Source organism: Ornithorhynchus anatinus, chromosome 17 (genome assembly GCF_004115215.2).
Source record: "Ornithorhynchus anatinus isolate Pmale09 chromosome 17, mOrnAna1.pri.v4, whole genome shotgun sequence".
NCBI lineage: Eukaryota > Metazoa > Chordata > Mammalia > Monotremata > Ornithorhynchidae > Ornithorhynchus > Ornithorhynchus anatinus.
This window is the reverse complement of record NC_041744.1, coordinates 11225207-11253080: the sequence shown is the minus strand read 5'-3', so window position 1 is coordinate 11253080 and position 27874 is coordinate 11225207. Positions and strand designations below refer to the sequence as shown.

The 27874-nt window shown below is 56.7% G+C and overlaps 2 protein-coding genes and 1 non-coding gene across 3 annotated transcripts in view; all 3 read left to right on the top strand.

Annotated features, from left to right (window-relative positions):
* Positions 1–36: 36 nt before the first annotated feature.
* On the top strand, positions 37–4949 carry SUPT4H1 (SPT4 homolog, DSIF elongation factor subunit). The gene is given in 6 exon segments (XM_029081588.2): positions 37–159; positions 331–345; positions 348–439; positions 4034–4089; positions 4229–4282; positions 4631–4949. Coding segments are annotated over 6 exon segments (354 nt in total). The 5' UTR covers positions 37–90; the 3' UTR covers positions 4699–4949.
* Positions 4950–21358: 16409 nt separating this feature from the next.
* Positions 21359–21468, top strand: MIR142 (microRNA mir-142). The gene has a single exon (NR_034731.1). It is a non-coding gene; the product is annotated as a microRNA mir-142 (primary transcript).
* A 4448-nt stretch (positions 21469–25916) lies between these two features.
* Positions 25917–27874, top strand: part of TSPOAP1 (TSPO associated protein 1) — a 31397-nt gene continuing 29439 nt past the window's right edge. The window contains exon 1 of the mRNA XM_029082511.2: positions 25917–27237. Coding sequence (XP_028938344.1) covers positions 26905–27237 — 333 coding nt within the window. The 5' untranslated portion in view covers positions 25917–26904. The remainder of the gene's footprint in view (positions 27238–27874) is intronic.

Here is a 27874-nt window from a genome sequence, read left to right as displayed (position 1 = left end):
TCATTGGTCGCCGGAAGTGGAGGGGCATTGTTGTTAAAGGCTGGTACTCGTGAGGGGGGCGGGGAGAGGGGGCTTCCGGCGGTCGGCGCCATGGCGCTGGAGACCGTCCCCAAGGACCTGAGGCACCTGCGGGCTTGTCTGCTCTGCTCCCTGGTCAAGGTGTGCGGGGGCCGCGGGCAGGGCGGGGGGGTCGGGAACCGGGGGGGGGCAGAGGCGGCGGGGGCGCCCCCCCCTCCACCGCCTCCCCCCCTCCCACCGCCTCCCCCCCCCCACCGCCTCCCCCCCCCTCACCGCTCCCCCCCCTCACCGCCTCCCCTCCCCGCCCCGCAGACCATTGACCAGTTGGCGAGTACGATGGATGCGACAACTGCGACTCGTACCTGCAGATGAAAGGCAATCGCGAGATGGTCTACGACTGCACCAGCTCCTCCTTCGACGGGTGAGCAGGCGCCGCCAGGGTGGTGGCGCTCCTGTGGGCCTGGGCCTTGCCCCTGCCTCCGCTTCCCATCTCCCTCTCTCTTCTTAAGGTCCGGTCCTTACTGTGTGCCCCACGCTCTGCTCGTGGGCCCTGAGTAGTCATCGGTTACAAGTAATAAGCTTGGTATTTGTTAAGCGCTTACTGTGTGCAGAGCACTGTTCTAAGCGCTGGGGGTAGATACAGGGTCATCAGGTGGGCCCACGTGGGGCTCACAGGCTTAATCCCCATTTTACAGATGAGGTCACTGAGGCACAGAGAAGTGGAGTGACTTGCCCACAGTCACACAGCTGACAGGTGGCAGAGCCGGGATTCGAACCCAGGACCTCTGACTCCCAAGCCCGTGCTCTTTCCACGGAGCCATGCAGTTTCCCTAATCCCATGAGAAGCCGCGGGCTGGGGAGTCAGAGGTCATGGGTTCGAATCCCGGCTCAGCCCCTTGTCAGCCGGGTGACTGGGCCAGTCACTTCACTTCTCTGGGCCTCAGTGACCCCATCTGTAAAATGGGGGTTAAGGCTGGGAGCCCCACGTGGGGTACCCTGATCACCGTGTATCCTCCCCAGCGCTTAGAACACTGCTCTGCACATACTAAGCGATTAACAAATGCCATCATTATCTTTCATTCACTCATTCAGTAGTATTGAGCGCTTACGATGTGCAGAGCACTGTACTAAGCGCTTGGAATGGACAATTCGGCAACAGAGACCATCCCGGCCCAGTGACAGGCTCACAGTCTAATGTGGGGACACAGACGGCAGAGTAAAAAAGAACAAAACGAAAACAAGATAACATCACAGTAAATAGAATCACGGGAATGTACACCTCATTAACAAAATAAATAGAGTAGCAGATAATATATACAAATGAGCACAGTGCTGAGGGGAAGGGGGAGGAGCAGAGAGTGGGGAGGAGGGGTAGATGATGATAATGACAGTATTTGTTAAGCGCTTACTATGTGCCAAGCACTGTTCCCAACACCGTGGTGGATACAGGGTAATCAGGCTGACCCCCATGGGGCTCGCACTTTTAATCCCCGTCTTATGGATGAAGGAACCGAGGCACAGAGAAGTGACTTGCTTAAGGTCACACAGCAGACAAGTGGCGGAGCTGGGTAGATGCAGGTTAAACGGATTGGACACAAGGCCCTGTCCCACCTGGGGCCCATGTCTTAATCCCCATTTTCGGTTGAGGTAACTGAGTCTCAGAGAAGTGATGTGATTTGCCCAAGTCCACACAGTAGACAAGTAGCAGAACTTGTTGTGGGCGGGGATTGTCACTGTTTATTGTTGTAGTGTACTTTCCAAGCGCTTAGTACAGTTCTCTGCACACAGCGCTCAACAAATATGATTGAGTGAATGAAGACTAGAACCCAGGTCCTCGGATGATCTTTCCACTAAACCACCCTGTTTCTCTCCATCTCCCCCAGGGGACTGCGAAGCCATGGCTCTGCTTCTTTAGAACTTGTAAATGCACATAACTGTTTTCCTCAGGCCCGGCTCCCCTTGAGACCCGTCCAGGGCCTTCTCCTGTCCTCTCCCTCACTTCCTGCGATTCTCCCCCCCCCCCCCCAAAAGCAAACATTATATTCAGGCCCCAAAGCAAATCAATCAGGAGTAATTATTGAGCCCTGGCTCTATGCAAAGCATTATCCTGAACACCCGGGAGCATGCAGTAGAAGGGGTAAAGGGATAGACGCAGTCCCAACCCTCAAGGAATGGGCAAGGTAGCTGGGAAGATGGACATGAAAAGAAATTACAGGTAGGGGGAAACAACCGGGTTTAAAAATCTGCATGTAAGTCCGGTAGGTCAGAGGCAGGTGAATTTCAAAGTGCTTGGATATGGTAGTGCTGAAGTAAAAAATAAATAAATAAATTGTGGTATTTGTTAAGCGCTTACTGTGTGCAAAGCACTGTTCTAAGCGCTGGGTGATGCAAGGTGATCAGGTTGTCCCACGTGGGGCTCACAGTTTTAATCCCCATTTGACAGATGAGGCAACTGAGGCACAGAGAAGTAAGTGACTTGCCCAAGGTCGCACAGCTGACTAGTGGTGGAGCTGGGATTAGAACCCGTGACCTCTGACTCCCAAGGCCCCACACTTTCCACTGAGCCACGCTGTTGAGGGCGGGATGGGGAGATGAAAGATTGACCGGGGAAGGCCTCCCCGGAGGAGAGCTGATTTGCAAAAGTTCACAGTGGGACCCGACTCAACGCCAGGCGCCTCCACTGCTATAAAATCAACCCAAGAGCACGACCTGCTGGCCGTCCCACCTACCAGCTCACCCTTCCACCCCCGGTGTAAGAGCAAGGCTCTCAAGGTCCCCCTCCCTGGCCCGCCTTCGTCTCCGTGTACAAGAGCTGCAGAATCTCCTTCAGGGCTGACCAACCCCTGCTACTTTCCCAAGTGGTGACAGAACAGAGAAGCGGCGTGGCCTAGTGGCTAGAGCTCAGGCCTGGAAGTCAGAACACCTGGGTTCCTAGTTCCAACTCTGCCCCTTGTCTGATGTGAGAATTGGGGCAAATCATCTGACTCTTCTTTCCTCGGATCCCTCATTCGTAAAATGGGGATTAAGCCTTTGAGCCCCCTGTTGGACAGGGACCGTGTCCAACCGGATTAATTTAGTATAGTGCCTGGTACATAATAAGCACTAAACAAATACCACTGGAAAAAAAGCAAGTAAGTGTCCTTTAGAATGTTGACGACTTGTATGCCAGGAATGGGTCTTGGGCTTCTGTGGTGCTTTCCCCAGCAGGTCTGAGCAGCCAGCAGACTCACTGTTCCTCCACTGGACTGCAGAAGGTTTCTGGGTGTCCATGGTTCCCCAGCTTCCTGGCTGACAAGGATGTAACGATGTGTGTGTTCACGCTATTGTTGTCAGGAGGCTCTCCTGGAGGAGGGTGGAGGAGTGAAGGGTGGGTGTGACTACATAATAGAGAAAGGAAGCCATTTTGGAAGCCAATCCAGGCAGCATTGCCCCTTCCTTCCTGCCCCCGCCCCTCCCCGCTCTTGATGAGTCTGCCAGTTGAGGGGGGCGGGAGGAAAGACCCCTTCCCATCCTCACTTCCATTCTCACTCTTCTTGGTGGTCCCTGACTCTCAGAACCTCCCCTCTGCTTCCAGCCTCCTGGAAGCACACGAGGAGCCCTGGGCTTCGCCCCTGCTTCAGCCATTCTTAGCTCCAGCCTCCTCCTGCTGGGAAACAGGGAAGAGGTGGCTGGGCCTTCCCCGGCACAGCCACATGGATCCCTCCCTGGCCCTCCGACCGGCTTCCACTCCAGGCCCCCTCCCCATAGCCTGCGGGTCTGGGCTGGGCCTAGTCCGATATGCCCTGCCTCCCCCTTCCTGGCCGCCCTCCTGCCCTTGGGGCACTTGGGCTTCCAGGGCTAGGAGTGAGGGGGTGAGCCATCAGCTGGGTCCAGGAGGTCCGTGGAGACCCTGGCGGTATGAGCTGTCGGGGTCTCTGACACCTGGTCTGGAGGAGTAACATTGTGGGGAGCCCTCAGAGTTGGGGGACTCATGCCTTCTCCCTCTCTTCTCTCCTCCACCACCTTCTCTTGGCAGGATCATTGCAATGATGAGCCCCGAAGACAGCTGGGTCTCCAAGTGGCAGCGAGTCAGTAAGTCTGATCCACCCTCCTCCACCCCCCTCGCAGGTTTTCTGCTGCCCATGTCCCCCTGGCTCTCCTGGGGAGCCAGGAGGCAGCAGCTACAAAAGGACCACTGCTTAACCTCCCTTTCCCCCACCCCCTTTGCCAGGTAACTTCAAGCCCGGAGTGTATGCGGTGTCGGTCACTGGCCGTCTGCCTCAAGGTAATGCCCACCCACCCAGCTGTAGCACCCCGACCCCCCCCAACCCACAGTTGCTTCCTTAGGGGAGGCAGGCTGGCAGAGCCGACGTTTGCCCTGACACAGATGAGCCCAGCGGGAGGGAGAAGGGAGGGCAAGGGAGGGGAAGCGTGTGCTGGCATTCTCCCTCGCTCTTTTTCTCTGCTGCGGTTCAGCCCAGCCAGGTGGCAGTGTGCTCACAGGGCAGGGAGAGACCACGGCCCCCAACCCCTCCCCCCCTCGTCCCGCCCACCCCCAGTCATCACGCCCACGCTTGGCCCCGGTCTCCCGTCTCCCCGCTTTCCCCTGAACCTTCTCCGTTTTCGGCCGCAGGCATCGTACGGGAACTTAAGAGCCGGGGCGTGGTCTACAAATCCAGAGACACGGCCATCAAGACGTAAGACGCCGCGGGATCCTTGGTCGCGGCTGCCTCTGTTCTCATCCTGCGCCTCCCCCACCTCCGGTTTGGAGCCAGGACTCTTCCTCACACTCTGACTCTGCCCCTCCGTGCCCAGGACTCTGCCCCTGCCTGGTCAGCGGCTGCCCCTCTCTGACTCTTGGGACATTGACCTTGGGGTAGGAGGGGAATAGTTACCCCATCCCCCTCATGCCCAGAGGCAAAGGGGCCGGAATAAACCAGTACTGAAAACCAGATCTGGTCAGGCCTCTCCCAGTTTCCCACAAGACCTCGTTTCACGTCGCCACGGGGTCCAAGCTGGACCCGTTGGCCCTCGTGGTCCCCTCCGTTAGGGTGCAGGGTGTGGGCCCTGAGCTGGGACGGGGAAGCAGTAGACCTCTTGCCCAGTGTCCCGGGGTCCCTGCCACCTGGTCGCTTCCTTCCAAGGGTGGCCACGGGGCAGGGGGAGGAGCCTGGGGCGGAGGCCTGAGCGGAGCCGGGCGGCTCTTGAGGCCACATCTTCCCACTTGTGGGCCTTTTGGCGGGAAGAGCAATGTTTTCACTCTCTGAGCCCGCTGGCCTGCCAGGCCCAAGATGGGGCTCCCGACCCAGGTTCTGCGCCTGCAAGCGAATGAGAGTGGAGCTTGGGGCCGGGGCAGCTCCGCCAAGCCTGTGCAGGCAGAGGGGCTTCTGTTCACACCCCTCCCCACCCCCCACACAGCTCTGTAAAAAAAAAAAAAAAAGCCCCTTGGAAAGCCCCAGCGGCCGCCGCCTCGCTGTGACCCGGACGTGGCTGATCAGTGAGAATGGAAACAGGCGCCGGGGGTGGGGTGGGGGCGGGTGAGTCCTTTATGGTCGGTCCCCCCCCCCCCCCCCAGCCCCCACTACCCAGGAGAACTGCCGGGCGGTACGGGGCCCTAACTGTCAGCCCTCCAGGAAGCGAAAGCCGCACACCGTGCCGACTGCCGGCAACAGTTAGCTGTGGTGGGAGAGAGGGTGGGGGCTGGGGGGGAGTGGCGCCATCCTGTCTGTGGCCCCTCCCCCTTCCCCACCTGGAGTCCTCAAACAGCCTCTGAGGCCCAACTTGCGTCCTCTCCCACCCCTCAGATCACTGGGCCTGGTGGCACCGAGTGGAGGGGCTGGGGCCTGTGGACTCCACCCCCGGGCAGGGCGGGATCCGAGATGGAAAGGGGGCAGCGACGTTGCTGTGTCGGCTCTTCCCCCCCCCCCCCGCCCCGCCATCCACTGGTCATAGGGAGTGGGTCCTTCCTGGCCCCTGCCCAGGAAGGCTCAGGGGCGGGACCAGAAGGCCGGGTCCACCCGGCTCCCTTGGCAACCCTGCCTCCCTGCAGGAAAGCCTGGCAGTGCCTCCCATCATTCTCTGCTTCACCCCTTGCTGAGCCAGGCCCCGAGTCAGCAGCAGTCTCACTCCACTTCGTCAGGCACTTAGTGTCAGCAGAGTACTAGATACTTGGAGGAGTACGATATAGTAAGAAAGAAGCCGTGCCTCCCCTCGAGGAGCTGACGAGTGAGGCGAGGCAGAAGCTAAAGTAAATTACAGGCACTGGAAGCTGAGTGTCAGGTAATGGACCTGTGTGCCGTGAAGGAGAGGGCTCAAGTGTAGAGGTGATGCTGAAGGGAAGGAAAGGTGGGGGGGTTGGGAGCTTAGCCGAGAGGGAGTTTCTGCTTGATGCAGGGAGAGGGGTGGGCAGCTGCTGGCCCCTTGCCCTTTTTCTCCTCCACAGTAAAAGACCCTCCCTGAGCTCCCGGGGGGTCAGCAGAACCATGTGGCCCTCCCTACTCCTCCCAAGGTCCTTTGCAGCTTCCCTGCTCTCTCTAGCCCTGTACCCCTTAGATTCTGACCTCCCCCAATCAATCTGGTGTTTGAGCAGCACATTAAGCACTTAGAAAAGTAGAAAGAACAGAGTAGGTAGATGCAAACCTGGCCCTCGAGCTGAGCGAGGGAGGGCCAGATCTGACTGGCGGGCAGGTGCGTGGCTCAGGCTGGACCTCAGGCTTGGATCTCCACTCTCCAAGAGCCGTGGTGTCTGCAGGGCGGCCCCAAACCCACTTGCCAGTACCTGTCCCGGCGTCTGGCCGCTGGGCTGAGGCACAGGCCCAGAGCACCAGGGCTAGCAGCCGACTCGGCGTCTGTAGGATGGCCCCAAGGGCCGACCTCCCAGCTCCCAGTCCACGTCGGTGGCACAACCAGGGGGGAGAGCGACACCCCAAATCCCCAGGAGCAGGTAGGGCACGGAGTGGAAGCAGTTGGGAGTCAGCCCGCTCCACATGGCACCGCTCCCCACTTCCTACCTTGCAGCCACTGGTTTCAGCTCCCCAGTTGGGCGGAGGTAGAAGCAGAACTGACCCGAAAGGACAATGGGAAGCAGCAGCTCCTTGTAGGCAGGGAACTTGTCCCTTCTTTCTTCTGGGCTTCTCAAGTGTCTGGTACAGTGCCCAACACCAAGTGAGTGCTCATTCATTCATTCATTCATTCATTCATTCGGATTTATGGAGTGCTTAATGTGCATTCTGTACTGTAAGTGCAGGGAAAGTACAATGGAACAAACAGCCATGTTCCTGCCCACAGAGAGCTCACAGTCTAAGAGGTACCAGTTATAAATCAGGTTGGACACAGTCCTTGACCCACATAGGGGCTCCCGGTCTTAATTCCCATTTTATAGATGAAATTAAGGGACTCCTCCAAGGTCATACAGCAATCAATGGTATTTATTGAGCGCTTACCATGTGCAGAGCTCTGTTTTTAAACGCTTGAGAGAGTACAATACAACGGAATTCACATGCTGTTACCCCGGAAAGTCTTGGGTGAGGGCCCAGGTGTCTACTGGATTAAAGGGTGTGGGGACTGTGGTTGGCGGGGGCCCACCCTGGAAGCAGAAAGACTTCATTAGAGGAATGGGGCAGGAAGGAGGAGGCTCCCTTTAGGGCAGGCTGGGCACTGACTGGGCACAGGGGTGAGTGTTGGGAGGCAGCCTGGCAGCTGGCTGGGCACTGGGCTTGAGTGCCTTGCAGGTCTGGTTCCAGGTTTGCTGGACTAGTTGGTGGCTCTCCCAAGCGCTTAGTACAGTTCTTGGCACCTAAAATACCCTCAGTAAACACCACCAGTTGATTGGAGATGAGCAGCGCAGTACGTGCACACCGGGCAGGGTACTGGGCTGCCCTCTGGGTCTACAGGCTCTGCTCCACCTCTGAAGCTCCAGAAGAAAGCAGGGGCGGGGAGGGGGTCTGGGCAGGGCCCGTCTCGGGGCGAGGGAGTGTTGGGGACTGGGCCGAGGAGCGGCTCTGAGCACATTTCAGTTTCTCGTTCGGTTGGGCTCACTTCCTAGTTCCATGGTGTAGTAGGGTGTGGGGAGGGTGGTGGGTGGGGCGTGTGCCCAACTCAGGCGAGGGGGTTGGGAAAGATTTCCCAGTGGTGAGAGGGGTGTGGGTCCTGGAACGGGTAGCCCCCTCCCCAGCTCCTAGCCATTGGAAAAAGCGGTGGCCCCTGAGTTCCCAAGGCCCCGCCCCAGCTCTGCTGTGTGACCTTGGGCAAGTCATTAATTGTCTGGGTCACGGTTTCCTCATCAGTACATGGGGATGAATACCGGTTTTCTCCTTCCCCCTTTGACTGTTGAGCCCCATGTGGACAGGACTGTGTTTGTCCTGATTGTTTTTGGATCTACCCCTGAGCTTGGGAGGTATTATGATTATCATTATTATGATGTGATGATAATAATGTGTTAATGATAATAACTTTGAAGGAGCAGGAGAGACCCCATTTACTCATGCTACTTCAAGTCACCGTGAAGACACCAAGAGATAAATTCATGATCTTTGAGGATCCCCTGCTCGCTGCTTTTGGGGGTCGGGTGGACTGGAGCAGGGAGGGGGCTCAGGGGCATAGCCAAACCTCCAAACCCCTCCCTGCCGTAGACAAGGACCAAAGCTGACATACCCCAGAGTGTCACACGCAGTCGACCACACAGGCCCGGAGGTGACAGACCCCCCTCCTCCTCCACGCAACCCACTGCCCTTGAGTATACCCTCTCACCCCCAAGAGTGTTCAGGCCGGGGTTGGGGGGTGTCCTGTTCCCCTTCCCACTGTTACGGCTCCCCTCCGTTTTACTGCCTGGCTGGCACCCTGGGAGAGAGGAAGAGGAGGGGCCCGGCGGGAGGGTGGAGAAGGAGGGAGGGCAGGCCCGCCAGACATCGGAATTGGTAGGCCCTGGGTGTGTTTTGTCCTTATTTGGCCGGGAAGGGCGAGGGGTCTGGGCTCCCTCCCATGGGGGCCGTGCTTTCTCACTTCATCTTTTTGAGGTTAGACTAGGGCCTGGAACTCACTTCAAACCCACTCTCTAGTTGAGTCACTTCTAACGGCCTCCGGCTCCCCTGGGAGTCGGACCCCAGAGAGGCCCTGAGGGGGAGCCGGACCCCCAGAGAGGCCCCGGCCTGCCCGGGGGGCTCCTCTCTGCAGCTTCCTCTTCCCCACCAGGTCATATGGGCCCTTGCGGCCTGCACCCCCCAACCAGCTTCCGACAGGTCCGTCTTCATTCGGTCGTTGCCCAACCGGGAAGTCCTTTTTGTGTCCGAGCTCGGTCTCTCCTGCTGCATCCCCCAAGCCCCTTGCTCCTAATTGTCTGTGCAGACCCGGGAGAGCTGGTTCCTGGCCTCGGTAAAAAGAACCTTCAGAGAGCAAACAAGATTCAATCCTGCCGCCGCCACTTGCCTGCTGTATGACCTTGGGCAAGTCTCTTAACTTCTCTGTGCCTCAGTTACCTCATCTGTAAAATGGGGATCGACTGTGGAGCCCGACGTGGGGCATAGACCGTGTCCAGCCTGATGATCTTGTATCTATTCCCAGCGCTTAGTACAATGCCTGACACATAGTATAAGTGCTTAACAAATGAAAATAACAAATTTAAAATAAAGATGAGAAAGACCCACTCCACCCAGGTCCCTCGTCCACAACCACGTCAAGGGTAGAGAGGAAGAGAGGAGGTAGGGAGGAGCGCGACTGAAAATCCTCTTCCATAGAGAAGGGTGAAACTGAGCAGAGAGGCAGGCAGGGACTCTCCCAGGGTTTACTCAAATTAATAAGGCCCAGGATTCTGGTTCTCTCTGGCTCTCCCCCCTCATGGGGGTACAGGGTCTTTCCCAGGGAGGAGGGGAGGGGGTGTATGAACTGGTAGGGATAGGCTGCCATCCAGCTCGAATAAGTCTGGGTGGACTTCCCTGGAGGGTTTCTGGGCTGAAATCTCCAGCCTCCAGCCCTCCCCACCCAGTGCTGCATGACCAACCTGGCATGGTTCCCTGGCCCCCCAACTCCAGCCTAGACCTGAGCCCCCCAGGGGGCCAAAGTTGTACCAGTAGGCCAGGAATTTAAGCACTGTGCTCTCCAGGAGCTCTGTTCTCCCCTCTCCCCTCTCCCCTCTTCTCCCAGCTACTGTTACTTCTGGTGGAGAAGCATCAGCAAAGAGAAAAATCAAGAAATGGTAATTTGGGGGATAAGGTGTGGGGGGTGGTGGAGGAACTGATGAATGGTTAAGAGATTGCCTGTAATCAGTCAACAGCATCAAACAGAAGTCCTCACCATCGGCTTTAAACTCAATCCCCCTTGTCCCCTCCTACCTCACCGTTGCTACTCTGTTCTACGACCCAGCCTACACACTTTGCTCTTCTAATGCTAATCTCACTGTACCTCAATCTCTTGTATCTTGCCGCTGACCTCTCACCCATAGTCCGGCCTCTGGCCTTGCGTATCCCCTCCCTGTTGATATCCCACAGAGAACTACTCCCTCCCACCTTTAAACCTTATTGAAGGCACATCTCTTCCAAGAGGCCTTCCCTGACTAAATCCTCTTTTCCTTCCCTTCCACTCCCTTCCTGCATCATCCCTGACTTGCTCCTTTTATTCATCTCCCCTCCCAACCCCACAGCACTTAGTCCATATCTGTAATTTTACTTATATTAATGTCTCACTCCCTCTCTAGTCTGTAAGATCATTGTGGGCAGGAAATGTATCTATTTTATTGCTACATTGTACTGAAGTGCTTAGTACGGTGTTCTGCACAAGTAAGCGCTCAATAAATACGATTGACTGTCAGCACAAGTTGTGCTATGTACAGATTACAATTTATGCAAATGAACATTCAGTCCTCTTAATTCTCTGTCCCCTCTCCTCCCCAACCCCCGCCTGTGTTCCTCGGGGGAATCTTGGGGGGAGTTCCCTGGAACAGCAGTGCCCTGGCCCCTTCTCCCCCGTGACTGTGGGTAGCAAGACCCTGTTTGCCTGGGGCCGCCCCGGCCTGTTGGCAGAGACTAGTCACCCTCTGCCCTCCGTGGCTAGATTGCCTCCAGCATCTGGGAAGTGAAAGGAAGGGGGAGGCCCCCCACTAGATTTCTCCCCCACTGACCAAGCCTCCTGGGGGCCAATCTCCCAGGCCCTGAGATATGCCCCATTGCAGCCTGGGCTCTGTCTCGGCTTTCTTGGGGGCAAGAAAGAACCTGGTCAGGGGACTCAGGTTCTAATTCTGGCTCTGCCACTTGCCTGCTGTTTTGATCTTGGACAGGTCTCTGCAATTCTCTGTGCCTCAGTTTCCTCATCTGTAAAATAAGGATTAAGACGGTGAGCCCTACGTGAGACAGGGATTATGTCCAACCTGATTATCTTGTATTCATTCATTCATTCAATAGTATTTATTGAGCGCTTACTATGTGCAGAGCACTGTACTAAGCGCTTGGGACATGAACAAGTCGGCAACAGATAGAGACAGTCCCTGTCGTTTGACGGGGCTTACAGTCTAATCGGGGGAGACAGACAGCTACCCCAGCCACTTTATACAGGTGCCTGGAACATAGTAAAATTGCTTACCATAATATCACAATTATTATTATAACCCGGGGGCTAGGCAGGGAAAGGCGGCAACTGTGACATATGTGAAGCTCATAGTACAGTGCTTTGCACACAGTAAGTGCTCAGTAAATATAATTGAATATGAATGAATGTATCTCCCTCCTGCAAGCAACCCTCTCACCCTGTCTCTCACCATCTTACCATCTTACCCAGATAGGCTGGAGGAAACTGGCTCTGAGGGAGGGGGATGGATCACTGCTAGAGAGATGGGCAATTAATCAAATCGATTAAGGACCTACTGGATGGTGAACACTCCATCAGGCACTTGGGGAGAGTATTAAAGAGTTAGAAACTCAATCCTCAAGAAGCTTACGGTTTTAGCTGGGGAGGCAGACACCAAATAATTGTAGGTAGGAGGGAGAAAAGAGACTGGAAAGATGGATATGTGTTTGAGTGAGGCTTACCCCAGTAGAGTGGGTAAATCAGGGGTACAGAAGAGTTGTGAGGGGAGTTGTGAGGGTATGAGCTGGGAAGATTGGAAATGAGTCAGGGAAGGACCTGATGGGATTTCAGAAGGGTTTTGAAAATTGGAAAAGAGTGGTAGTCTGGGGGTTTTCAAGGGGTGAGGGCATTCCAGGCAAGGAAAGAAGGGGTGAGCAAGGGGTCAGAGCCAGAGTGTTGAGTTTTGAGTCAGAGTGAGCAGGTTAGTTTGAGAGGACCGAAGAGTGTGGGGTGGGATGAAGGAGGGAGGGGACTGTGGATAAGTCAGATGGGGAGAGCAGGTGGGATACCTTAAAGCCAATCGTCAGCCGATGTCTGTTTGTTGGAGAGGGATGAGAAAGGTTTTGAGGAGTGGAGAGATACGAGCAGAATGGGCATTTTAGGAAAATAATCTGGGCAGCAGAGCGAAATACGGATTGGAGAGGGGAAGGAAGAGGCTGGAGGCAGGGAGACCAATGAAGGAGGCTGATGCAAGAGTCTAGTCTGGGATATGATGAACGCCTAGATCAGAGTGGTGGCCGCTGGTTTGATAGGAGAAGCAGTGTGGCCTAGTGAAAAGAGCACGGGGCTGGAAGTCACTTCATTCCTCTGTTCCTCAATTACCTCATCTTTAAAATGGGGACTAAGACTGAGCCCTATGTTGGACGGCCTGTCTCCAACCTGATTATCTTGTATCTACCCCAGTGCTTATTACAGAGCCTGCTACATTGTAAGTGCTTAACACATATCATTTAAAAATGTGGGATTTAGGGGCAGAATGCTAAAATTGAAAGAACGAGAGGTCAGGGGTCAATGCCAAGTGGAGCGCTTGCCAGGCAGGGAGGATGGTGGTGTCAACCGTGTGGGAAGTGAGGTGGAGGAGAGAATCTACAAGGAAGATGAGGAGTTTGACTTAAGGGATATGGAGACTGAGGTGCTTGTGGGATCTTAGATGCTCCGTGTGGGGCTATGATACAGTTTCATATATTGATATGGAGGGAAGCAGTGTGGCCTAGTGGATAGAACATGGACCTGGGAGGCAGAGGACCTGGATTCTAATCCCGACTCCTCCACTTGCCTCCTGTGTGCCCTTAGGGTTCTCTGTACCTCAGTTACCTCACCTGTAAAATTGGGGATTAAGAGCGTAGCCCCATGTGGGACAGGGACTGTGTCCAACCCCAGTGCCTGGCACAAGGTAAGCGCTTAACAAATACTACAATAATAATAATTATTAATTATTATACAATTTAAAAAATTACTATTATTGACACGCAAGCCCCAGGGCAGATGGTATCTCAGGTTTCCTGCTGAGTCCTCCTCTCAAGCACATGCTCTGGCTGGGGCCAGACTGTTTCCATGGTCAACTTGGGCTCCTGTTTGGTCAGAGAGTAGGGATTGCTCATGATCACCCAGTCCTTAATCCAACCGGCAGGACCCAGTGTAGAGGCCCAGTATATCATTTCTCTGGCTGCAGTTTACTGGATGGAGCTTTCGTACAGGGCATTGGGATACTGGGCTTTCATCCCAGCTCCTTTGCTGAAGTGCTGTATGACCTTGGACAAGCCACTAAACCTCTCTGGGCTTCATCCGTGAAATGGAAGTGGCAATCCACACCCTCCCCACCCCCAGAAGGGAGATGGGAGGACACCCAAGGACAGAGACGAGAAAGCTCATGGGTCATAAACATATGCTGGTACTAACACCTTTCCACTCTCTCCCCCACTTCCCAACCCATCTGGTCTCTCCTTCTTGGCCTGTTGGCCTGGCTGTCTGGCCCTGCTCCCTTCCCTTTCTGAAGGAGTGTTCGAAAAGCTACCGAGGCAGGACAGGACAAGAGGAGGAAGAGGAGGGGGCATCTCCAAAGCAGCCAGGATCCTGATTCTTCTCTCTGACCCTGACCGCAGAACCTGAGGTGAGTGAGAATGTATGGATGTGCCCAGCTGGGAGATAAAAGCAGAAAACTCCTCATTAACAGTGATAAGGTCTTCAATCAACTCTCCGTACCAACTATTTATCCTCACTCCTCTCTCATTACATCCCAGCTCGCACACTTAGTTCCGCTAATCTTAACCTACTCACTTTGCCTCGTTCTCATCTCTCACCGCCGACCGCTTGCTCACACCCTCCCTCTGGTCTCGAACTCTCTCCCTCTTCACATCCGGCTGAACCCTCTTCTCCCCACCTTCAGAGTCCTAAAATCTCATCTTCAAGAAACTTTACCTCACTGATATCTCAACTCTCCCCGCTATTTTCCTCCTTACTGCATCACTTTTGTCCTTGTTTCTCACACCCAGCACTTGGGTACTCACTCACACCCAGCCCCCACTGCATTTACCTACAGCTCTTTAAACTCTGTTACTTCCCTATTTGTAATTTCTTTTTACGTCTGTCTCTCCAAATAGATTGTAAGCTCCTCCAGAGCAGGGCTCATGCGTACTTACTCTATTGGAAACTCCAGAGCACTTCATTCAAAGCACAGAGTCAACATTTTAAAATGATAATAACAGTAATAACAACAATAATAATGAGTGTCTATTAAGCACTCCTTATCTACTAAGGGCTGGGGTAGATACAAAATCATCAGGTCAGACACAATCCCTTTCCCTTAGTCTAAAGAGGAGGGAGTAGGATTTAATCCCTATTTTCCAGGTGAGGAAGATTGATTAGTTGAAGAGGAGCATGAGCCAGAGTGTGCATATCTGGCAGGGTGAATGAGAGTACAGGGTTTGCTGTCCTGCTTTCATTTTAATCCTCCTAGTATGCCCAAGCACTCCGAAATGTGGATTTTTGGTAAATATCACCAAGTTGGTTGGGTTTGACTTTCCCTGGATGGGAATTGGTCTTCCCCTTGCCTCTATCTCTGCCTCTGCCTCTGCTTCTGTCTCTATCCCTGATTCTGCCTTGTGCCCCTGCCCGCAGTGTCCAGCGTGGACTTGACCGAGACGGACTTGGGCGAACGGACCTGTGGATGGCCACGCTCTGGGGAACTGGCAGGGGAGAGGAGGGCCGGAGGAGTTGGGCTCTCCGTCACTCAATCCCCCACGGGGTTCACTTGCCCCTGAGAGGTGGGGATGAGGGAGGGGGGAAGGAGGGGGTGGTGAGGAGAGGGCGGGGAGGAGGCAGGGCTAAAGCTGTGAGTGACTGTGTTGGCCTCTCCAGGGATCTCTCTGGTCCCCAGGCTCCTAGACACTCCAACTCTTTAGTCTCTTCCTCTGCGCTATCTGCCCCCTGCCCCCCTCCCTCCTGTTCCCTTCCCAGCATTGTCCCGAACTCCCTCTATCTGCCGCTTGCCCCACATGTGTGCCATGTCCATATGTACACATGTGTGGGCCTGGGGCTAGGTGTGGGGAAGGTCTGGGACTCTGGTGGTCCCTGAGAGATCCCTGCCCCCATAAGGAGGTTGTGGCCTGGGGGCTCTGCCTCTGGAACATCCCTCTTGGACATTTTTTCGCCGACCCCTGCAGGCCCTCCTCCCCTCCCTCCGCCTGCCTGCCCCCATGGCCCCTTCCTGTTTGTGAGCAGCCGCTGGCTGCTGTGGCTTTGCTCACGTGCTACTGCTCCTGTTGCTCGGTTGCTCGACTGTTCCGGGGCAGTGACGCGACCGCTCTCCTCTCCGGGGCCAAGGCTTTCGGGAGTGGGGGGTTGGGGGTGGCCCTGGCCGGCAGGGGTGGGTCCGGCCAACCATGGCTTCTGTGGCCTCGGATTCGGGGCTCCCTGCAGCGGGAGCTGGGGTGTAGGAGGGAGGAGGACCCAGTGTCCAGGCCAGGAGGATCCAGGGCAGTGTTCCTATCTGGCCGGCGGGATGGCTGGCAGCCCACTATCCACACTCCCTGTGCCCCCAAACTAGCTCTCTTTCTCTTTCTCTCAGAGCCCCAACCCAGGCGTCCCCCACCCCCATCCTTCTTGGTCAGTCTCCCCTCCCTGAGGACTTCTCCTCCACTACCCCGCCTGGGCTTGCCCGACTGCTTGATCCCGGCCAAGGCGCCTTCTGGTAGAGGAGATAGGAAGCTCCGAGAGGCTGTTGCTGCACTCCCCCCAGCTCACCCAAGATGTCTACTGGGGGATCTGCTTCCCTGCCTCCCGCCCCCAGAGCTCCATCGTGGTTTACGGGAAAAGGACCTTTTGGGGTGGGAGTGGAGGATTGGAAAGTTCCAAGAAAAAAACAAAGGAAATGAGAAGAACCTGCATCTCCCACTCCCCCACACCTAGCCTCAAGCTTCCTCCCTTGCATCTAAGCCTCCCCCTTCCCCGCAAATCCCCATAACTTGTTTAGAAACCATAACGAGGCTGAGGGCTCCTGGAGATCAGCCACAGGTTGGGGAGCTGGGCCTTCCTGGGTCCAGGGGCTGCAGGCTGAAGGTTGTGGGGATGGAGATAGGATGCAGGGGAGGAAGCCTGCTGTCCCCTGACTCTCCCCCCGCCCAACCCCGCTCCCTCCCATTCCCTTCCCAGCGCTCTCTAGAGCTCCCTCTGGCCAACTTGTGTGCCCTGTATGTATGTGGGTACAGGCTGGATATGGGGGAAGTCGGTGACCCTGAGGGTGCCCTGAGCTCTGAGGGATCCCTGCCCCTACTAGGAGGCTGTGGCTTTGGGGCTCCGCCTCGGGTCCGGAAGCAGGGACGGGGCCCTCGGCCCCTGTCCCCAAATGAGCCGTAGTCTTCCCCCGGGGACCCTTCCCCAGGGACCTAGTGATGGACGGGGTACTCCAGCTCAGGGTCCCCTTCCCAGGGGACCCTGTGATACACCAATCTATCAGTGGTATTTAGTGAGCGCTTACTGTGTGTGCTTGGGAGAGGATAGTACTATGGAGTCGGTAGACACGTTTCCTGTCCACAAGACGTTTAGAGCCTAGAGGGGGATGGATGGATTACCCCAGCTCAGGGGCCTGGGAAAGGTTGGAGTGAGCCGGGCAGGAGGACTAGGTTCCAGAGGCTGAAGGGTGGCAAGAGGCAGGGGTAGAGGGGCTGGGATTTCAGGGCCGGGGGTGATCTGTGGACCCAAGTTCCTGTTGAGGCTTGATATCCTTATCCCCTTATCTCCATGGCCAGCCACTTCCCCTCACACCCTGCTGCCCTGCCAGGGGAGGGGATGGAAATGGGGGTAGGGGCTGTGAGTTGGCTGGATCTTAAAGGAGAAGGGTACCATTACCAGGCACCCCCTGGCCACCCCTCGAGGGTCCAGGCATGGGGCCGCCCAGATTCCAGCTGGAGGTCCTCTCGCTGGCTCAACCGAGGGTAGGAGAAGCCGAGGAGCCAGCCTGACCCTGGGCCCTGCTCCTGTATTGCCTCTCTGCTCCTGCCCAGGCCTGGGCCCCGGGCAGCCATGTGGTCAGGCATTTCCTCTCCTCTTCAAACAGGTGGGTGGGCCCTGGCCCTGGGGGATCCTCACCCCTCAGGGGGTTGGGGGGTTTTGGGGGCTCTCTAGCACAGGTCCCAAACCCATCCATTTAAGGTGGGTTTGGTAGAGGATTTGGAGCTGAGTAGCCTCAGGGGGCCCAGAACGCCCCTGGGGGAGGGCGTTCGTGCTGGGGCAGACTCTGGGACCCATTGGCTCCTCCCCTCCTCTCAGCCTTGTCTTGCTCCACTCTTCTTCCCCCCAAGGCCCTCTACTGAGGCCACTTCCTGCCCCAAAAGGATATGGGGTGAGGGGGAGCGCAGAGGGCTGTTGCTAAGAGCCCTACTCCACATCCGCTGCCCTCAGCCCGCCCCTTCCCCGTCAGCGCCCCCGCAGCTCACCCCGGATCCTCTTCCGCTCCCTGCACCCGGGGCCCAGGCCCCCCTTCCCGCTCTCTGCTCTCACCCCACCCACACCCTGCTGCCCAGTCTCTTCACCTCGCAACTTGGACTCCCGCCTCTCCCTCCTCTTCACCCCTCACCCCCACCCCTCCTCCTGCACCCCTCCCGCCCCGGCAGCAGCCCCCGGAGCCCTCCCTGCTTTCCATCCTCCCCCTCTTCCCTGGTCCTGTCTGTCTCCGGGCCTGCTCTACACACGGGGAAGTCATTTGGGGAAAAGTTGGGGGGTCGGTGTCAGCAGAATTAGGAGCAGAATGGGAATCCTGTCAACCTGCACTTGGGGGTTGAGGTGAAGGGGGACCCTTGATCCCCTGCGCTTGCTCCAAGGAGGGGAGGGGATCATGGGGATCCCCGGGGAGAGCAACTCTGCTGGGGAGTTATTTGTGGTCTTCCCGTAGGTTGGGGTGGGGGTGGCTGTGGGATCTGACAGGCCCGCTGGGCATTGTCCTGCTGCAGGGTCTCTGGTGAGGGGAGGGCTGTCTCCTGACTCTGGGGAATGCTCCCCCTCTTCCAGCTCATCCTCCCCCTTCCCTTCCACCTGCCAGCTCTATTCCCACTCCCTCTGAGTACCTGACTGGGTCTCTCTCCCCCTCTCCCCACTGTTTCAGCTCCCTTGCCCCTGCCCCCAGCCAACTTCCCTGTGGCCCTCACTGAACGAGGGCAGATGGTGTGGGCCTGGCACTGGCCTGCCGGTCGGTTCTTCCCACCTCTTCCCTGGAGCCCTATCTCCATGAGTCCCACTGTTCTCCCTGGCTCCTCCCTCCTCTAGGTTGGTCTCCCTGAGGATAGGACCATGGCCCAGGGAGGTTGAGGATTTTTTTTTAGTATCTGTTAAGCACATACTATGAGTGAGGAGGAGGGCTTGGCTGGAGCTGCCCAGTGGGGCCACAGCTGAAACAGAGGCTGGGGTAGAGTCGGTGCAGGGATGGGCAGGAGTCAGGGAAGGGATGGGGCCTGGGCCGGGGCAGGGGCCAGGGCAGGGTTAGAGCAGGGACAAGGGCCAGAGAAGGGTTGGGGCAAGTTTAGAGCAGAAACCAAGGTAGGGATGGGGCAGGAGCCAGGGCAGGAGCCAAGACAGGGGCCAGAACAGGGGCCAGGACAGGGACAGGGCAGGAGTCAGGCAGGAAATTCATGGAACATGCATATACTTACACACACACATGCATATACTTACACACACACACACACACACACACACACACACAGTGTCCATTAAATCCCATGTCATTTCCCCATCCCTGGGAGAGAAGGGCTGGCAGTCCACTCTCTGACCTAGCCGAGGAAAGGGGAGGGGAAAGAAGGAAGAAGTGTTCTCAAAGAGAGAGGTTGCCTGCTCTCAGGAAGAGGGGAGGCCTTTTCTCAGGGAGAGGGGCTGCCTGCTCTCAGGAGGTGGAGATGCCTGCTTTCAGGTAGATGGGACACCTGCTCTCAGGAAGAAGTGATGCTTGTTCTCAGGGAGAGTGGCCCCCTTGTTCCTCGAGGGGCTGTAGTGAGGAGCTCCAAAAGCGCCAATTCCTTCCTGAGTTCCGTCCTGCCACGTGGGAAGAGGTTAGGGCACTCCCCCACCCGCCGACAGGTAGCCTCAGGCTCCGGCCTGGCCCTCACCCACTCCTCGAGGCCCCTTCAGCCTCCTGCCCCTCGCCATGGCCCAGAGGCTGAGGGAACTGGGAGTTGGGATCCCAGCAGGCTTCTAGGGCCTCTGGAATCCAGATTAGAGGAGGAGGAAGAGGAGGTAGAGGAGAAAGAGGAGACCAGGGCCCACCCGGCATAGGCAAGATGGGGACTATGGGGCAGAGGGCCTCATAAGTGAGCTGGGGGAGCCGCTCTGTGTTTCGGGCCATGGCCATGGTGCTGGGGGGTCTGAGCCGGGGGAGGGGTAGTGGGTGTCTGGGCCTGCAACAGGTGGAGGGAGACGGGTGAACGTGGCGGGCCCAGGAGACCCCCCACCCCCCCAGCCCCTCTGCAGGTGCCTGCTCCTAGCCCATCCGCCCCCATCAGAGTAGCTGGTTTCCTGTCAGTCTGCCCGCCACCTCCCCCCTACCTCCCTTCCCCAGTGCCGGGGGGAGGGGCCCTCCTATCTCCGGGCCCAGGCTGCTCGAAGGAGGCCGTGTAGGGGGCGGGCCCGTCCTAGGGCCCTCTCCAGCCGTTGAGGCTCTGCGGTCATACCACGTGGGTGCTAGGGTTATAAATTGAGGAAGCCCAGTTGGGTGACCCATTTCCACTCCCAGGGTGCGGGGGTCTCTCTCCTTTCTTCTACAGTGGCGCCTCCAGGTAAGAGCTCAAGCAGCCCCCTCGCTGGACCCTCTTGTCTTGGGGGAGGTGGATAGGGTGGGTGGGGGGTGGGGGAGTTGGGCCTGAGGTTCCCAGCTCCAAAGTGGAGGGGGAGATGCCACTCTGGAGAAGAGCATGGTTCAGGAAGGGAGGAGAGCAGGACTCCTCTGGTGGGTCAGAGCAAGAGCTCTGTGAGCCGTGGCGGAGGGCGTCAACGGATAGGGGGCGGGGGGCTCGGAGCCTCCAGGAAGGTGAACTTGGCCCCCTTAAATGGCCAGAGCCGGACCCTTTGGCCCGGGCATCGCCTTCCGCACCGGCCAAGGCGGGGGGGGGTGCGGTGAGAGCTGGGAAAAGAAGGGCTGTGAGCGCCATGTGGGACAGAGACAGTGTCCAATCTGATAACCTTGTATCTGTCCCAGTGCTTACAATGGTGCTTGACACATAGTAAGCGCTTAACAAATACCATATTAAAAAAAAAGAGAGGGGGCCTAAATGCTGGGACTTGGGAGCTGGCCTCACCAGAACTGAGAAGCCATCGGCAGCGTCCAAGACAAGTCCAGGAGCCAGAAGTGCATCTGGAGTGGGGAGAGAGAGGGTGGGATAGGACCCGGCAGGGACCAGTGAGCAGGGGGAGAGGACAGAGAGGCTCGGGGTGGGAGCAGATGAGAAGGCAGTCAATTGAGAAGGTTGGGAAACCCAGTAAAGGCCTTGGTGGGATGCACTGAGGAGCACCGAGGGGCACTGGGAAGCACCGGGAAGCATTGGGGAGAACTGGAGAGCACTGGTGGGCACTGGGACAGGCCCCGGCTTTCGCCCTGGACGGGTTGTGTTTCATTCAAACTCTCCTGGGGCGAGGGTGGGGGCCGTCTGGGGCCGGCCGGAAGTGGCCCGGGAGGATCTGGGGATCGAGATGTGTGTTGGGGCCGCCTCCAGGGCGCCCAGAAACGTCTCTGGGGTGGGCGAGGGCGAGGGCGGTGCCTCGGGAGCGGAAGACAGAACCAAAGGGGAAGTGTCGGGAGGGGGAGGGGCGAGATGGCGGGAGGGACGATGGGGAGGTAGAGAGCGCGGTGCTGAGTCACAGCCCACGAGGCCTCAGAGCCGCCATGTGCTTCCCTCTCTTCTGGCGGACGGGCCCTACTGGGCCAGGCGGACTTGGGGGCGGGAGCAGGGGGGCCCACGGACCAGAAGCCGAGACTGGACGTGGGCGGAGGGGGCGCGTTGGAGGTGGGGTTTCTCCCGAGCAGGTGGAGGAGCGGGCCGGCCGGACACGACAGACAGACAGACAGTGCAGTCATCCATAAAGTAGAAAGCACTACTAACAGCGCTGTAGGGTGTAGTGTTTCCTACTTTATGGATGAGTGTACTGTGGGCTTCGGAGAACTCTCCACCCCCGGCCCTCCCTCCTGGGACCCCCACAGATACAGGTGAGTGCCATTCCCTCCCCCCCTTCCCCCCCATTCTTCCAATACCCCACTTCCCTCAGTCCTTCCCTCCCTCAGTCCCTCCCCCAGCCCTCCTTCTTGCCTCCTACTCTAAGAGAGGCCAACCAGCAGGCCTGCCCCGGAACCCTCAGCCCGTCTCCCAGACCCAGAGACGAGCTCTTCCCCCCCGCTCTCCAAAAGAGGGAGCACAGACCCCAGGCACTCCCACCGCCTTCGCCCTCCTCGGCCGGGAAGACGGGCTCCAGAAAGGGGGCCGGAGGGAGGTGGGCTCCAGGAGACGGCGGGGATGTCGGAAGACCGGAGATGTCCAAGTAGCCCAAGACAGAGCAACTGGAGCCCCCCACAGCCAAGGGCGTGGGGAGGAGGTGGAACACCGGGAGAGGACCATGCCGATGTCTCGGGCCCTAATGGAAACCTAATAAAAATGATGCCCCAGTGGCCTGAGAGTCTGTCGTTCCTACCTGAAGCCTGGACACAGCTTTGGGAGACGGGATGAGGGGAGGCAGGGAGCAGGGGAGTAAGGGAGGGAGGACCAGGGGGCGAAAGGTGGGCAGCTCTGGGAGCAAAGCACCACAGGGGCAGAAATGGAAGAGAGGATGCGTTGGACGTACTCTGTTGTCCCAACCTCTCCTGTCAGACCCCCAATTTGTACACCTGGCCTGAGCCCCTCCCTTTCTGCCAGCCAGACTCTGAGACTTTCCCACCTGCCTCTGGAGGAACTTCTGGTGCCGATGTCATGGGTTGAGGGGGATCAAAGGAGTTCACAGGACACACCCTTACCACACATAATCGATCAATCAGTGCTACTTATGGAATGCTTACTGTGTGCAGAGCACTGTGCCAAGCACTTGGGAGAGTACAGTGCAACAGAGTTGGTAGACATATCCCCTGCTCACAATGAGCTTACACACACGCACGCACACACACACACACACACACACACACACACAAGCTCCCCATATCTACAACGCCATTCCGCTATCCCCTGAACCTAGGGTCTCCACTGGGCTTTCTGGTCTGGGATCTTCCAGGGTGAGGGGGTGGGGGCTCTCCAGCTGCTCCTAAAAATGCGGCCCCTGGGATTGAGGGTCAGACTGGTGGTTGGGGCCTGGGAGGGGCCGCAAAGTGAGTGGGGGGAAGGGAGGGGAAGCCGCTCAACTCCTATTCCCCCCTCCCTCCAAACAAGTCTAAGTAAGGACCTGGTATGCATCCCCAGGGATATCCCAAGAACCACAAACATTAACCAACACACTCAGGCACCCATGCTCATGCCTGAACACAGGTGTGCGCACACACACACACACACACACACCCCACCATCATCACCATCACGCAAGCACAGTAGCCCTCAGGCTCACCCCATGTGCACATAAATTTACCCTCCCTCATGGGTCACTGATGCCAGCTCATGCATTAACATACATGTACTCACACTCCCACCTGGCACCCACAATTATAAACTCACTGTGACACCCTTATGCACTGATACAAACTTAACCATTGACAAGAACGCTCACATTTTGAAACACACACACACACACATACACATACACACACAGAGCCCCAAGAGACCACCCTTTGTGGCTCGAAGAAAGCCACTTAGGCTCAGGCCTGAAGTTCTGGATTCTGATAGGGGAATTATTTTGGGGGGCGGGGTGGGGTGGAGAGGGCGGGATCAGGGTTTAAGGAGCAGAACAACTAGCCAATGAGATACTTCTGATCCTTAAACCTCTCCTTCTTCCTTCCCATCCTTCTCTCCTCTTCATTCCCTCCACCAGACTGTTCCTGAGACCTGTCACTTTGGGCAGGGCCTGCACTGGCTAGTATTTCTCCGGCTAGTTACCCTTTAAAGCCAGGGCCCAATCCTCTGTCCTGAAAATGGGCTCTGGGCAAGGCACATACTCACTGATGTGTACTCACATTCCAACACACAAATACGCATGTGCATACTCCCTGTCAAGCACTCACACACACACACAAATATCCTTCCACCTGACCCACAATTTCACACATCCAGACCATGACTCACTCACTCATGCCATGCCACAGATCAGCAAACATACCATGTACCCACCTTCACATGCTAACATTAACATATACCTACTGACATTCACGAACTTACATGCACTCTGACATGTTAAAACAAATTCATTCACATGTTCACTCATTCACACACACACACACACACACACACACACACACACACACACACACACTGACCCAGCAGAGTCTCCCACTGAGAATGAAAGACAGGCCTCTCTTCCTCTGTCCTAAGGTATCAAGACCCTGTGCAGAGGAGGAATTGATTCTAGTGCTAGTGGTTTGCACAGCAACACTGGTGCTCTCATTCCCGCTGGAGCCCAAGTGCAACGAGGGAGTCAGGAAGGAGGGGTGCAGCATCTTTCCAAAGCCACGCGGAGGTGTTTTCCATACAGAACTACCATGCAGGTTGGCTCATATCTACCAACTCTGTCGTACTCTCCGAAGTGCTCAGCCCAGTGCTCTGCACACAGTAAGTACTCAATCAATACCACTAATTGACTGATAATGAGCTGGTGCTGTGCTGAGGCCAGCAGAGATTGCCCTGCTACCTGCTGCAGTCTTCACCATCATAGTAAGTGCTTAACAAATATCATCATCATCAATCTATCAGTCACTCATGTTAGACAGATACAAAGTTGGAGGGGGAAGGAGCTGGGGTCTTTCTCTGTTACAGCTATGGCCCAGAGAGGTTTATATGTACATATCTATAATTTATTGGTTTATTTATAGTAATGTCTGTTTCTCCCTCCAGACTCCAGGCTCGTTGTTGGCAGGGAGTGTGTCTGTTGTATCGTTATACTATCCCAAGAGCTTAATACAGTGCTCTGCACACCGTAAGAGCTCAATTGCGCTTAACAAATACCAACATTATTATTATTATTATTATAAATATGATTGATGAACTGACTGACTTTATGGGTCGCCCCCCCACTGGTGGGAGCAGGAAAAAAAGGAGGAAGAGGTGAGGAAGACAGAAGAAGAGGAGAAGGGAAGAAGAGGAGGAGGAAATAGGAGGAGGAGAAGGGAGAGGAGGAGGAAAGAGGAGGCAGAGGAAAAGGAAGAGGAGGGAGAAGAGGAGGCGGAGGAGGGCAGATCTGGTCCATTTCCCTTAGAGTTGGGAAGAAGCCATTGCTCTGGCTCCATCACACCCAAACCCCAGACCCCAAAGTCTTTTCCTTAGCTCTGTGAGAAACTGCCAGCCCAAATCTCCTGGGGATACCAGAGCCAGGGGCCAGCAGGGGCAGCCAGGGTCCCTATGCCCCCTTGCCCACCCTAGGCAAACATGAGCCTCCTCCTTCTGGATATAGGGAAACTGACTCACCTCCACCTCTCCCTGTAGCAGAAGAGAGTAAAGGCAGATGCAGGAAATAATGTATTAATGAAATAATAATTATAATGGAATCTGTTCAGTGCTTACTATGTGTCGAGTATTGTTCTAAGTGCTGGGGTAGATACAAGCTAATCAGGTTGGACACCATCCCTGTCTCACATGGGGTTCAGAGTCTTAACCTCCATTTTACAGATGCAGTAACTGAAGTATAGAGAAGTGAAGTGACTTGCCCAAGGTCACACTGCAGAAAAGTGGCGGATCTAGGATTAGAACCCAGGTGCTTCTGACTCCCTTGCCTGTGCTTTATCCACTAAGTCATGCTGCTTCCAAGGCATTTGGAGGGGGGTACTAGAATAAGAGGCTGAAAGAGGTCACCTGGAAACCTTTAACATCAACCAGGGATGAGGAAGGGACATTCTCCCTGCAGGAAGAAGCGATGGAATGACTTCAGTGGCCTTTTTAATCTGGAGAATTTATGATCCTTTCTCTCTCTCCCTCTCCCTTTCCCTCTCCACCACCACCCCCTCCAACTCTCCCTCTCTCTCCCTCTCTCTTTCCCTCTCAAGCTTTTGGTCTCTGCTTCTCTGTCTTGGTCAATTTTTCTGCCCCAGTGGGTCTCTGTCTGTCTGCCTCTATCTCCTTCTCCATTTATTTCTCTGTCATTTCTATTTCCGAAAGACTCAAATCATCTGTTTTGGGGCCCTCCCCAAACAAGAGCCCCTCCCCAGCTCTTCTCCCGGTTCTGTCCAGGGCCTGCTTGCTGAGGGACCAAGGTCCAGCCGGGGCGAGGAGCGGGGGAGCGCAAGGAAGCTGAGGAGAACAAGGAAAGGCCTGGAAAGCCCAGGAGAAGCTGGCGGTCCCGTCCCCCTTCCTCCACCCTCCAGCTCCATCGCCCTCTTGCCCACCGTTCCAGCACCGTCACCATAGAAACCAGCAGCTTCCTTCTCATTGGCTGGAGGAAGGCCCAGCTCTCTACCAAGGCGGCGGTGGGGGCGGCTGGCGGCGGAGGGGAAGGAGGAGAGGAAGGAGGTGCGGGTCCCCTGGTGCTCACCCCAGGGCTCTAGATTTGGGGGCGCAGGTGACGACAGCCCTAGTCCGCGGTTGTCCCCGGGGCCGCTCCTACCTGAGCTCCCCGGCTCAGTGGCCAAGGACTATAAGGAAATGGCTCAGCAGACCAGGCCTCCCTAGAACTGAGCCGAAGCCACCCAGCCAAGCCACGGACTGGACCTGCCAGCAGCTGAGGGCCGAAAGAGAGGAGCACAGACGGCCGGGGACCCTGGACCCTAAGCGCGCGCACACACATCCAGCACACAGGTACACAGACAAACACATACAAAGACCCCCCCCCCCACATACACACAAAAAAAGACTCGCAACTGGACCCTCATACACACTGGCATTTGTCCACTGACCTCCACAGGAATTCATTCTCTCGCTCTCCCCCCCCACCCTTCCCCCCCACAAACACACAGCCCGACACCCACTGACACAAGCATACCTAATGCATACAGACAGACTGACACAGAACCACACAGCAGTACACAGACCTACAGAAGCACACGCATTTGCACATCCACACACATCAGGACACAGAAACCCACAGACAGAGGGAGAGCCTCACATACATACGGGCACATATAAAAGGCTCACTGCTGGATACACACCCTGGCATCTGCACTCTCCTCTCACACTGCCCACACACTTGTCCCCCCACACCCTCAGACACACACACACACACACACACACATACACACACTGCTCGGACTCCGCACAGCCCGTTCCTTCCTGCAGCTGCCTCTATAGCTCTGAGGCAGGGAAAGCTCAGACGACCTTGGTAGGAGCTGGAGCCGCTGGGAGGCGGGGAGGCTGGGCTAGACTGGCATGACCCCTGCCTCCCTCTCCCCCGGCTGAGGGATGTCCATGGAACCTGGCTTCTGGAACCCGGATCTTCCCGCGGCTGCTGACTTCCTCCCCGGTGCACCCCGGAACGTGGGGGACCATGGAACCATCAGTGGGGGGGCCACTCCCAGCGCGGCAGGCCCGGGCCCTGGAGCGGATGGCCTCTGGAGCTCCTGGGGGGCCCTGGTCAGCAGAACCTGGAGGCTCTGTTCCGATCTCCCTTTCTCTGGCTGGTGGTGTGGTCCCTGGAGTGGAACAGGGTGATGAGGGGGCCCTGGTGCCTGAGCCTGCAGGCGACACGGTCTGCCTGGTGCCCAAGGGCTTGGAGGTGACAGTGGAGCCTGGGGAGGGCCTTCCCTTCGGCCCTGGGCAGACACTGGGGTCCCCCAGGGACCAGAAGCCACAACACATGGAGCAGGAGGGCAACTCTAAGGTAAGGTGGCTGCGGGCCGGGCATGGGGAGTGGAAGGGACAGGGAAGACTGGGCCAGAGCCGCAGGGTTACGGGCTTAGAGACCGTGGAGTGAGGGGCTGGAGGGTCTGAGGTTGTGGCATGAGGAATAAGAGGAGTGAAATGAGGGGCAGAGGAGTGGAGTGAGGTGCCAGTGGAGCGGAGTGAAGGGGCTCTGAGGCTATGGAATAAGGGGCTGGTGGTGTGGGATGAAGGGACAGAGGAATGGGGTAACAGGGATTTGAGGCTGAAGGGCAGGATGCTTCTGAAAGATGTCACCGAAGCCCCTGAAATGTAGCTTAGTCAGACAAGGAAATGTGGAGACTACAGCTGTCTGCTTGCCTGTCTACTGATTTCTCTGCCTGCCGGTCTGCTGATTTATTCTCTGTCTTTGCCTGCCTCTGTCTCTGCCTGCCTGACTGCCGATTTGTTCTCTATCTCTGCCTGCCTCTGTCTCTGCCCGCCTGTCTGCTGATTTGTTCTCTGTCTCTGCCTGGCTTCTCTCTCTCCCTGTGCAGAGCTCTATTGCTTTGTATGCCTGCCTGCTCCTGCCTCCCTTTCTACCCATTCCTCTCCCTAACAGCCCATCCCTTACCATGCTCTGCCCCTCTCTCCCTGCC